We start from the raw sequence: 12,973 nt of genomic DNA, 5'->3' as shown, positions 1-12,973 counted from the left end.
GCATAAACAAGCATCATTCTGACGCACGACTATTTAAATATTCAAGGGGAGCATTACATTTTAATGTCTTTTTTTTCCTAATAGTCTAGTAGTGTATTGTGACAAGAGCCAATTGAAAATATTTCCAACTGCTATTATTCAGATCAACAATATGGTGATTTTTTTTGTGTGATGATCAGAAAATGGATACTAAGCTTAACATGCTCTGATAGTGGAATACTGCAATATGGCAGCAAATAAAGTCACCCACGCGTTAAAAGAGCAGGAGAACGCTTGAGAGGCAAAGCCCAGGCCAGGGACTGTGGGAGATGGGGGGAGGGCGTTGTGAGGTACTCCACAGGGTGTTTCACTGCCAGTAAACATTCTGCTGAGCTCTGGGTAGCAGTAGCACTCGTTTCAGTTGCCCTGGAGTTGACACCATGGTTATGAGGGGTGTGTGTGTGTGTGTGTGTGTGTGTGTGTGTGTGTGTGTGTGTGTGTGTGAGTGAGTGAGTGAGTGAGAGGGAGTGTGTGTGCGCGCTACAATGTGGCGCCTGCACATTGTGTGTGTGTATGTGTGTATATACAGTGTGTGTCAATGTCTTATATGTATGTTTAGTCTAACTGGATATTGGAGAATGCAATTTCAAGCTTCTATGCCCACCCTATTTCATAGATTTTTGACAATAAAGCACTACAATAAAGCACGTCACGTCAATTGACTTGACGTGACGTGACTTAATGGAAATAAACCCTCCAAAACCCTCATTTTCAGATGATGGTGAAAATTCAACTCCTTTTTTCCTCATCAAGCTCCTACATGCAATCTACCTAGTTTTGGAATATGTTTTTGTTACTGTCTAACAGAGATAGTCTATAAAAAATATAGCAAGGTTCACAGATTTTTTGCCTCTGAAAGCATTTTTGAACAATACTCAATGCTCTGCACAATGCAAGTGATATGAAACAACAAACATCACCCATTTCAGAGTTTGCTTAGCAAGAACAAAAAAGCGTTCTGTTGACTGCTAAAATGTTGCATACTTGTTTAATGAAGTGTCAAAAGTAAAAGTAAAAGTTTCCTTCCAACACAGGTAACTAATTCACTTCACTTCTAATCTGAGTACCATTAGACCTGTTCACGGGTCAAAGACGTCCAACATGACACTGTCCTTCAGTGCTGCTAACAGATGCTTTTGCTTACTGTAACTGAAACATGAAATTAAAAAAAAAAAATTATAAAGTGAATGCATGAAAGCCAAGCCAAAAAAAATAATTTAAAAAAAAATCTCCTTTTTTGCATTTACAGTAAGCAAAAGTATCCGTTGCACTGAAGGACATGTTGGACGTCTTTGACCCGCACTTGCCTTACGATCAGCTGACTCTGCTCTGGTTGGGTGGGTTGTGGTGGGCTCTTGTCAGGTTTTTAGTGTTTTTCAGTAACAACACAGTATATACCTTATTAGGTACTTTGGAGTAAATGGTGTAACAGCTATGTAATATCATGTGCTAGTGTTGTAGTTACACTATGACTTTACTTTCACTTTTACTTTTGACACCTCCGGAGGTGGTCCGCAGATAGTTAAATGAGTCGTTACAGGGTGACAGAACACTGCAAAGTAAAGAACTGATCATTACCCAATCGGAATACACTGGCCATTGCTTGCTTAACCCCTTAGCGCAGAGCCTATGTTATAACCTTACTGTCACCAAAATTGTAATGGCTATGTCTTAATCTGTGACTTAAGGCTCTCTGTAATGTCATAGCAATGTCATTATTATGTAGCAAATAGTAGTTATGTAGCAAATAGGCCCGCTGGCAACCCCATCTGCACTAAGAGGTTACAGCACTGTCAAGAAGTTTTCCCTATGAATGAAAGTTGTAAAGATTATTTAGATTAAGCCGGGAAAACTGTTCTAAAATGATTAATGAAAAATATGCAGTAGAAATATATGAAATATGTCAAAATATGATATACATACAGTAGAAATACATGTAAGCCTAAATAGCTTTACGACTTTTTGTTAGAATCTACCCTTAAATATTATTTTTTGCCATTTTCATGAATCATTAATGAGAGATGAATCATTAAAGAGAGATGGAAAAGAGTGACTAATTATTTCCTTTATTTCAGACGTCATGGTCAAAGACAGACTCACTGCAGACCACAGTGTAGACTTAGTGTATATCTGACAACCTACATGCCTGTGAAACAGAGCGGGAAGTGACCCAAAAAAGCATTTCACCCCCACGCTATGAACTGATACATATGCGTGCAGTAGCTAAAATGGGACAGTTGTGGGTTGAGGGTGGGTTCGCAGTTGAGGTTTGACCTTACACCTGCATGCATCTTCTCCTAAACATAGCAAGCATCGCCTGGTCTGTGGTCTAACTTTGAGTCAGCCCTCTCAGCATCAGTCTTTAGGGCGGTGGTTCACAACCTTTTTTGAATAAATGCCCCGTGGACCTCATAAGCCTGCCAACGCCCCCTTGACCTCATCATAAGATGCCCAACGCCCCTTAATCTCATCATAAGCTGTCCAACGCTCCCTTGACCTCATCATAAGCCTGCCAACACCTCCCTTATTATTAAAAGATAGGATAGATTAGTGCCCCCAATGGCGACTAAGCACCGCCCCCTCTCAGCTGTATCTTTTCCAATCCGCTCTGTTGCCTTCCTTGGCTGTAATAGAGCTACTACAATTTGTTAAGTAGATGTAACATGATGCAATTGATTGAAAGCATTTTTTGGGGGGGGACCATTCATACAAGTGAAAGTAAAAAGGGAAAGCCCACAGTACTTTGCAGCACACAGAGCTCACTGCATACAACAACTTGCATTTATGCCTCACATGTGCAAGAGGGACAAGCGGAACAGCACCATGCTCAAGGCAGGTCATGGTCATGTTAGTATTTAGACTAGTAATCGACCTCTGGCTTATTAACTCAAATGAGCCTTTTTATTGCTGGTGGTGTAATTAAGACCTTGCCGATAACAGCATTGCTGTATGAAGTGATTTGAATTGCACACGCCTGAAATAAATCAATCAAGATGCAAAGGAATCTTGAAATGGAGGCAGATGTAATCAGCTCTTGAATAGAGAGGGTACAAACTTGCAATATGTGTGCTGCAGTCGGTAGGAGACTTGTCATGCTTACGCCTTTCTCCTTACTGTCAGGTTTTGCTCAAAGTTCAAAGTAGTTGTACAAGTACAATGCACAAAATGATTTTTTGATTGTCCACTTGAAAAACAGAATGGAGTGTGGAGATGGTTGAATGTGTTACGCTAAGCGAATCAGCAAGTGCTTTGGAATGACCCATGATGAGATGATGTGTGTATGTGTGTGTGTGTTTTACATACTGTACGTATGTGCTTGTTTATGTCTCTCTGTAGCAGACACTGCATCATCTCATCTCGGGGGACATTAAACTGTCTGTTTTTTCTGCCCTTATTAAGAGAGCCCACGTTCTGTTTATGGCCACGCTGTCAGCTGTTTCTGAGATCTGTTGCTCGCCTTGCCAAGATGGAGGACACGTCTGTCTGGGTTTTATGTCCGTCCAGATGTGACGGCAGTTGGGTGGTTGGGCTGTTGGATTATTTGTTGTGAGTGCCGGGGGTTTATTCCACCGGCGTTGACCTTGGCACATTTTAAACTCTGTAGCGCAGAAGTGGGAAACCTCTTTAATTCGAGGGCTAAGTCAAATTTCATAAAGTCCTTCAAGGGTTGTACTATGAACACAAACCAGGATTCCCCCCTGTGCTTTAGGCCTACGTATATTGAAGGCGACCACCTTTATAACAGACCCCACCTTCACTAGGTCCCCTTATAATATAACTTAATTGTATTGCAAATTTAATTTCTAACATTTCTTTTCAAAACATGTCATATTTCATTTGAAACTGCACAACATTAAAATGGGGGTGGGGTGTCATGTAAACACCTCGTAATTAAAGGAAAGGTCAAAGTAAACTCGACGGAACTATTTAATTCGGAATTATTAATTCGGAATTAAAACCGTCATGCAAACGTAGTGAGTGATGGAACCCAGTTATTTTTACTGATGGCTCCCTATACTAAGCCTATACTGAGAAGAGACAGCTCCCCTTTTACATATACCTCATCAGTCGTCTCTGATCTGAAGGCTTGAGAAATGTAAGAATCACAGCTCCCATCGGCCCCAGACAAAAGTCAGTGGGATCAATTTCACTGTTTGAGCTCAATTACTGCAAACAGACACTGCTCTAATAAGATGGCAGCGTGGCCTTTTCGATTGTGTGTTCATGTAAACATATGCAGACTACCCTTGTCTCCCAGTTGGCGTTCCACTGTGGCGTGCTGAGCTGAGGTGATCAAAGATGGCACCGTGCCTCTGTTGCCCGTCTTTTACGCTACATTCCGCCTTCACTCTCTCTGTGACCTGCTGTATGAATGCAGCAGAGCAAGCTTACTGGCTGACAGACCTTATTAACGGCATGCACTGTCATGATTGATGACCAATTACTCTGAACTGCATGTCTTTGTTCATGCTGGAAGTGTCATCATTAGCCTCTCTTACGATGTGTTATTTGTTAATGCACTTTGTTTATTAGTGATTATTGGTCACTGAAAATAACCGTCTTATAACTGCAGCACGTGTACAGAGGTCACAGCCCAAGCTTGTAGTTCTTGTAAACGTATAGCTTGCCTAATTGACATCCACAAATGACAAGCATATCTTGAGTAACAAGTATTTTAATCGCTAATTTCCATTCAACCTTTTGTCTGCTAATGATCCAATGACCATTAAAAGGATTTCACTGTCACATTGTTAAATGATAAAATTGGATTTCTCATGGATTTGTCTTTTTGACATAATATCTGGCAGCTGAGGTGACAGTTATGTAAGTGCACCAGGGGATTTACAAGACAGAGCATCATCCATCTAATACAGCGTTGTCAAACAGGAAACCCGCAGTAAATAAAAAAAATAAAAAAAGTCTCTCTGGTATGACTGTAACAATGATTGTTATATCTCACTTATTCTTCACTTATTATTTGTCACTGGAAATTTGGACATTTTCTGAAATAATAGTTATGTTGTGTAGTTTATAAAGAATGCTTTTATAGAACTGCTGCAGCTGCTATTGTTCTCATGTCGTGGGAATGTCCAGTATTTGCTTTGAGATGCTGTTTTGATTGGTTAGACTTTTTTCAAAGTCAATAAATATAGTCAATGCTGCAGTGGAAGCTGATGATGCCCCTTGATATGGGCCTCCCTCTCTATGCCATATATGCGGTTACACTTCTCTTGACGCCGGCGTCATATGCATGCCATGACAAGTGACATAATGGTGTCAAAAACAAGGTGTCATCTGTCATGACACTGTCATAGATGAGTCATAAACATTATTTCAATGTCATAAACATTTTATAGTAATGGTGGGGTGGCGTCCGTGCCAATGTCTTATCCTGAGCGTATCGCTCGGTGCGTAATTCCAAGAGCAATATAATGAAAAGGAAGAAAGGAGTCGCACACTGGAGCTGAATGCAGAATCAAAAACTGTAAAAGCCGAAAAAAGCAAATAAATCGACAGACAGGGCACAAACGTTTCGGGTCTAGCCCATCATCAGTGTTCCCAGTTTAATACAGTTTTTGTAATACATTCTGCATTCAGCTCCAGTGTGTGTGACTCCTTTCTTCCTTTTCATAAACATTTTATGGTCATGAAAAGACATTGTTTGGACTGTCTTTACCACAACCAAATGTCACTTAATGATAACAGTCATAAGATGTTTATGACATTGCCATTGCCGGCGTCAAGTAAAGTGTTACCCAATATTCTTCGTAAGCGTTCTTCTCTGCAAAGAAAGGGAAGGCCTCTCCGGCTTGAGAGAGTACAGCACTCATAAAGAATATTAGCCCGGAAGATGGCAAGCATGGCTAACATTTCTGAAACCGTGTAACTGGACTGCCACGCTATGCCCTTTGCCCTCTGGGCAATCGTCACAGTTGTTGGTGACTGTGAGGGAGGGCACCTCAAGACAGATGAGCCATTGTAGAAGCAGCCTCAGGGTCCCTTCAGTGCCACCAAGTCGACTGGTGAACAGAGCTCCAGTCAGTGCTTGACAATGACTTCTTATTAAAACCCATATTGAACTTAATGTCCAGCGGCATGTTGCAGTGCTGTCAGTGAGAACTGCAGTAATTCAAATTCCTTGTAGTCCTATTTTTGTCAAAGGGAACTTCGGTCAGTGATGGTAGCTCTGTGTACCCATACGCCTTGTGATATGCAGTACAGTATATGCCTGGAAATGTTCTCTAGACTTCCTTAACACTCTAAACGTCTAGATTCACTTCCTCCTCAGGAGCTACTGTTAGTGTGCACTTTCTCACAGTATTTTGTGTTAACTAGACACAGACAAGCACAGAAGAAGCTCCTCTGTCACAGAAAGGTTGCAGCGTGCCTCGAGTGCTGTGCTCGAACTGAAGTCCGTGGGCATTTCTCAAAACCGAGTGCGCACACTTCCAAGTGTATCAGCCTAATTAGTCACGCCCAGTGATTGGATACATTTTGGTGAACTCTACGGTGTATCCAATCACTGGGTGTGGCTAATAAAGAGTATCCAATCACTGGGTGTGACTAATTAGGCTGATACACTTGGAAGGACACTGCACTAGGTTTTGAGAATGGCCCAGTGTTTGTTTTCTGGTTGCCTGGTTCACACCAGACCATATCACAAGTGAGTGAGATATGGTCTTGTGACCTGGCTGACTGAATTTCTCATAGGGAAGGTGTGGTTTGCGATTGCCAACGGTTATTTATTCTTTCAGTTCGGAATGATTGTGCAAAGCAGCATGGGATTTCTTAGGCTAGTTTTCTGGGGCATTGTGGTTCTCACTCTCTGTGCAGGGGCAAATCCTGCTCCCCAAATAACACATACTGTATCTGTACCCTCTTACTGCAGATGGGTCACCGGCGGGCCTATTCACTATTTGCTAAAAATACTCAACTACATCATAACTGCATTGCTATGACAGTACCGAGTGCCCTAACAATTTAGTCACAATTTAGACATTTTTGGTGACAGTAAGGTTATAACATAGGCTCTGTGTTAAAGCGTTACAGAAAGTCTGTATTCACTTTCCGTTGTCATCCAGTGACCATAGTAAATTTCTGTGTGTACCCCACATTGAAAAGAGGCATCTGATCAGCATCTGAGCTGGTGGGATCTCAGAGACTGCACTGCAGCGAGTGCGATAAGCAGTGTGACAGGAGGACTTAAAAGATTAAACCAATGACTAATTGAATGCAGGAAGGAGAGAGCTTCCTGCAACTGGACCAGCATCTTATGGAGCTGCCACAAGCACTTACCTTTAACCAGAGACGACCCCTTGTGTATTGCTCATTGAAGTTGTTTGGCAAAGACATTTAGGCTCCTACAGACATGGTAGGGAAACATAGTGAAAGTTCAACACTGTAGAAGTGTATAGTATATAGTAAGTCACATCCACATGAACAAATCTATAGTCTTTATAAACTTAGACAAACTTACGCAAAGATATTAAGTTTTTTTTTTAGACCAGTGTGGTTCTCAACCTTTTTTGAACAAACACCCCCCCTGGATCTCATCCTAAGCCTTCCAACGCCCCCTTGACCTCATCACAAACCTGCCAACGCCCGCTTACTTTTGAACATTTTAAATGGACTAATGACCCCAATGACATCTAAGCACCTCCTCCTCTCAACTGTATCCTCCCCAACACCCCCCTAGGGATCCCCAACGCCCCTTGGGGTGCTGTACAGCCCCCGTTGAGAAACACTTGTATAGACCAACCAATGAGAACTTCATGTCAACTTTTTTTTGTCCTTACTGGGTGTTGGCTGAGGGCCAGGCTACTGTGGTGGGAGGCTGCAAATAATATATATGTGTGTGTGTGTGTGTGTGTGTGTGTGTGTGTGTGTGTGTGTGTGTGTGTGTGTGTGTGTGTGTGTGTGTGTGTGTGTGTGTGTGTGTGTGTGTGTGTGTGTGTGTGTATGTGGGGGGCACGAGTGCACACACACACACACACACACACACACACAGCATGTTCACGGCGGGAGAGGTATTGGCCAGATGTATCCTGTTGTTGAAATGGTGCTGCTTGCTCCTGAATCAGCTTCTTTTTCTTTTTATTGCCGCCCGTGGTGGACACCCACAGCGAAATGCTGCTCACTGGCCATTCATGATGTTGCTTGCCGGTGTGTGTGTGTGTTGGTTGGCTGTGTTGTTGTGTCTGGCTTTCTCCCACGTAAACGCGCTATCAAGTTGCATCTAATAGGCCAGCCCATGACGATCGGGTTAGGTTTCTCTCTCTTTGCAGCAGAATACGTCATGCAGTGATGCAACTGGAGCGCATCTGAAAGCAGCTGTTATATTGTTTCTATGCAAACGCCACATACATTTTACCTGACACTATGTTTTATGTAAGGTTGTTTTTGTTCATGTCTTTTCTTGTAAGTGTATTTTCCTTATCATATGTTTGTCAACCAGGACTCTCTGACTGAAGAGAGCCTTCAGTCTTAACGGGATAATCCTGGCTAAATAAAAGATAAATGGAAAAAAAAACCATCATCCACACCTTCTCATCACTCGTTGGTTGAGTCATAGCTCAAGGTTCCGCTTGACATATGGAGAAGGTCTGCTCTTCAGTTTCTAGCGTGGCGCATCACAGCTTCTTCTAACGTGTCAGCCCTGTCATGTCTTTGGTTTCAGTGCTCTTTTAGGCAGTTAAAGGTCCACCCCCACTGGACACCTGCCGGGGGAGGCTGGGTGTGGAGGCCGGATCCTCAGCCCAGGTCCTCAGGGCCTAATTAACTTCAAAAGACTGAAGTCTCTTCTCTCTCTCTCTCTCTCTCTCTCTCTCTCTCTCTCTCTCTCTCTATCTCTATCTCTATCTCTATCTCTATCTCTATCTCTCTCTCTCTCTCTCTCTCTCTCTCTCTCTCTCTCTCTCTCTCTCTCTCTCTCTCTCTCTCCTTCCTTCATCCCTAACTGTGTTTCTCTTCCTCCTTTGTCTCTCACCACCCCTGCTTGCTCCCAGAATATTCAATCAATATGTTGGCATGAGAGACACAGCGTGTATGGAAGTGGTGTTTAAATCTGACTGTAGCCTGGACGGTCACTCGCTTGCTCGCTCGTTCATTGACCCGTTGGTCCTCCAGAACTTATTATGGCTACACTCTTGACAATTGAACAAACACAGGCGTTGCGAGAGGCCTGATTGAGGCTAGTAGTCGGTTTAGCACAGCAAGCACGGCGTATGGAAGTGGTGTTTAAATCTGACTGTAGCCTGGACCAGGGAAGCCGACAGAGGGGGAACTAAAGGGGTCAGCTGTTCCCGGGCCCCAAAGGGACAGAGGGGCCCCAAAATTGGGTCCTACTTGCATTATATGTATAGGATGGGGGGCTCTTTCAAGTGGCTTTGTCCCGGGCCCGGCAAAAGCTGTGTGCAGCCCTGGCCTGGATGGTCACTCGCTTGCTCGCTCGCTGGCTCGGGCAGCTACTACCACAGACTCAGCACAAAGTGCTGTCGCCTCTGTGTATTGATTCCCCATCCTCGGGCCATTACACACATAATCATAATTGTAATTAGATGAAGAAGCATGTATCTTGCACGCATGGACATACGATATGGGTCTCCTCTCCTTCCTGCCCTCTCCGCCATTACTCTGAGGGCTTATTACCTTCAAGGACGACGTATGGTGCTTATACTGTGTGTGGATTGGACCAGCAGTATCTCTTTGTGAGCTGTCTGTGGAGGGAAGATTTTAAATTGCTGCATTAGATTTAATTGGATGGGATCAGTAAAAAAAAAAATCCTTGAATCTTGTGAATTCCTGTCTCACTGTGCACTTGGAGTCAAATTAAAGGCTTAGCCAGTGGATCAAGCAGGGTCTTATTAAATGACTGTGTGTAGACTAGAGATTCCATTTTCTCATAAGGAGTAATTCTGGCAAAATCCCGTCATGACTGAAATTACTTCAGCCTGTCGTGTTGTGTTGTATGCCATAGGCTATGAGCAGAGGGCAAAATCAGGTTTAGAAACCAAAAATCAACAGTCTCTATTCAATCAAACAATTTTCTGAACCAACTTATCCTAACGAACACATACGAACACATCATCATTCAGGTTTTCCAGTTAGTAAAATCACCAGATAGATGGATCACTTTGTTTGCACAATTTGTAAACTTGTGAAGTCAGGATTGACACCTCCTGCTTGTGAATTTGTCAAGACTGACAAGTTGTGACTGACTGATTCCCAACTGGACTGACATTAAAACCATGCATGCCAGCAGTGTTTCCAGAATGTAGAGCAGCAGCCTCTTACTGCAGATGGGCCGGTCGACGGGCCTATTCACTCTTTGATCCACATCATAACATTGTTATAACAATGCAGAGAGTCTAAGACTGACTAAGACTTGGTCATTACCACTTTGGTGACAATAAGGTTATAACAGAGGCTCTGCGTTGAGGGGTTAAAAAGTGGTCTCTCGGCCCTACCGTAGCGCTAATGGTAGGGCACTCGTCTGCTACGCGGCCGACCTGGGTTCAATTCCGGCCCGGGCCCTTTGCCGACCCTTCCCTGTCTCTCCATCCCAACTCACGTCCTGTCTCTCCTCCACTGTCCTGTCATGAAAACAAAACAATAAAGGCTTGAACAACCCCCCCCCCCAAAAAAAAAAGAAAGAAATAAAAAGTGTTCTCTCTCTTGTCTTTCCCCTGCTCTCTGCATCCACAGGTGAGGGGAACCGTGCAGCTTGGGGCTCTGCTCACCCATCCTGCTGAGCCAGCGTCTTTCGCGCCAGCAAGCAGGGAGGGGAGGAAGGATGCTCTTCGATCTTCACTGTGCCTGCGCCTGGAGCCGCTGAGCTGAGCTGACTGACGGAGGAACCCGGAGCGAGCAGGAAGCCGTCCCGTCCCGTCCGCCACCATGTCCCACCACCAACACCTCCACCACCACCACCACCCGCGCAGCCAGCAGGGTCGGGCCATGAGTGCAGAGGAGCGCAGCGGCACGCCGGTCCACAAGACCTCCACGCCCACCCACAAGAGCGCCTCCTCTTCCTCCTCCTCGCAGAGAGACAGCCGGCAGGTGAGGGAGGGGGGTCTTCCAGCATCTTCCGGGGGTGTAGCAGAGGATTAACCTTTCTGAAGAGTGTAGCAGAGGGCCAATTAACATTAAAGGGGTATGCCACTATTTTGGGGCTTAATATAGTTAAAATCGTTGGCTGGGGTTTATAAAGGTGGTAAAGTGTCTTATTTTTCATGTTAAGCGTTGTCTTGCTTTAAGACAAGTTAAAAAAGGGAGTATGTCGCTAAGCTAGTGAAAGTCAATGGATCCGTGTAGCATTTGCAGAACATCATTTACTTGCTTTTTATGGTGATTATTAATGCTATCTGAAATTGGAGAAAAACGCATTTAGTTTCATTATTATTTTTTCAGCCACTATGTCCGCAGGCCCTTGAGACATCATTATTCCGGCCCTTGTTATTAATGCTAGCTCACCCACCTTGTAAACTCCATACAAGTTATTTATCCATTCTTTTTAAACACTGCATCACTGAGCCTTTGAGTATTAAACCCAGTGGGGTATTGACCTGATGGGAATTTTTTTGTTTGTTTGATGACGAGTTGAGGGACCAGAAGGTGCTCTTATATGCCTCTGTCGTTTTTTATTTTGGTAGGCCTACAGCTCGACACAGCGCGACTTGGCCGCCACTTTTTGCTTTACGATTGAGCTGTGTCGTGCCTATTCCAAAAAAGCAAAAAGTGGCGGCCGTGTTGTACTGTGTCGAGCTGTAGGCCTGCCAGAAATAAACGGCAGTGGGAAAGACGCAATAGAGCAGTGTTTCTTTTTCAGACCAAGGACCACTTTGTACCCCCAAAAATGTTCAGGGGCCAGGGTGCTAATTTTACACTAATTTTGAGTGTAGATCACTTACTTTTTTTCATATTACAAGAAAAGAAGAAAGAAAGAAAGCCCATTGGGAAACTCCAACTCCCATTGTCATTGTGACACAGCACTCCACAGCACACAAGTGAACACTGCACACAACGAAATTGCATTTATGCCTCACCCGTGCAAGGGGGCAGCCCTCAGTGGCGCCCCATGGGGAGCAGTGCGGTGGGACGGTACCATGCTCAGGGTACCTCAGTCATGGAGGAGGATGGGGGAGAGCACTGGTTGATTACTCCCCCCACCAACCTGGCGGGTCGGGAGTCGAACCGGCAACCTCTGGGATGCAAGTCTGACGCCCTAACCGCTCACCCATGACTGCCCAGTCTGGACAAGCCTGTCTTATTGTGGTGAAAATATGACGTCAGCTCTGTTAAAGTGATACTGTCCCATTTTTGGAAATAAGCTTATTTTACACCTACCCTTGAGTTAAATAATTGAGTTTTGCCCTTCTCCTGTACTTTCAACCGTTCTCTGGGTACGGCAATGCAAATTTTACCTCCATGCTAGCAGTTAACATTGAGTCCTATGAGACCAGCTCGCGGCTAACTGGTCTCATAGGACTCAATGTTAACTGTTAGCTTGGAGGTGAGATGTGCACTGCCTCAACTAGAAAACGGTTAGAAGTACAGGAGAACGTTAAAACCCTATTATTTTAGTCAAGGGGAGGTGTAAAATAAGCTTATTTCCAAAATTGGGACAGAATCACTTTAAGCGTTGTAATTATGTTACAAATATAGCCAACTTCTAGCTTGTCTTGGATAAGTAGAAATCTCCTCACAGACCACCTGAGCCCTGTCGCGGACCACCAATGGTCCCCGGACCACACTTTGAGAACCACTGCAATAGAGTACTGATGGTGGGCTGGCTTGGCCTGGTCCATCGTGTTCGTTAGGTAGAGCATCAGAGTTGAGGCTCGTTGAGGTGCGGTGTGGCATACTGTGTTTTGCTATCACTGCCACGCTGGCTGTACCACTGCGATCCTTTTTTATGTGACCGGTTGGTTGTTTC

At 44.2% G+C, this 12,973-nt stretch overlaps 1 protein-coding gene across 7 annotated transcripts in view; it reads left to right on the top strand.

The window, feature by feature from the left end:
• osbpl6 (oxysterol binding protein-like 6) overlaps positions 1-12,973 on the top strand; it is an 82,637-nt gene that overhangs the window by 4,935 nt on the left and 64,729 nt on the right. For all 7 annotated transcript variants that reach the window (XM_063213368.1, XM_063213367.1, XM_063213365.1 and 4 more), the window contains exon 2: positions 10,744-11,097. In XM_063213368.1, coding sequence (XP_063069438.1) covers positions 10,936-11,097 — 162 coding nt within the window. In that variant the 5' untranslated portion in view covers positions 10,744-10,935. The remainder of the gene's footprint in view (positions 1-10,743; positions 11,098-12,973) is intronic.

Source organism: Engraulis encrasicolus, chromosome 13 (assembly GCF_034702125.1).
Source record: "Engraulis encrasicolus isolate BLACKSEA-1 chromosome 13, IST_EnEncr_1.0, whole genome shotgun sequence".
Classification (NCBI taxonomy): domain Eukaryota; kingdom Metazoa; phylum Chordata; class Actinopteri; order Clupeiformes; family Engraulidae; genus Engraulis; species Engraulis encrasicolus.
The sequence above is the reverse complement of the archived record's forward strand: the minus strand, read 5'-3'. Positions and strand labels throughout refer to the sequence as shown.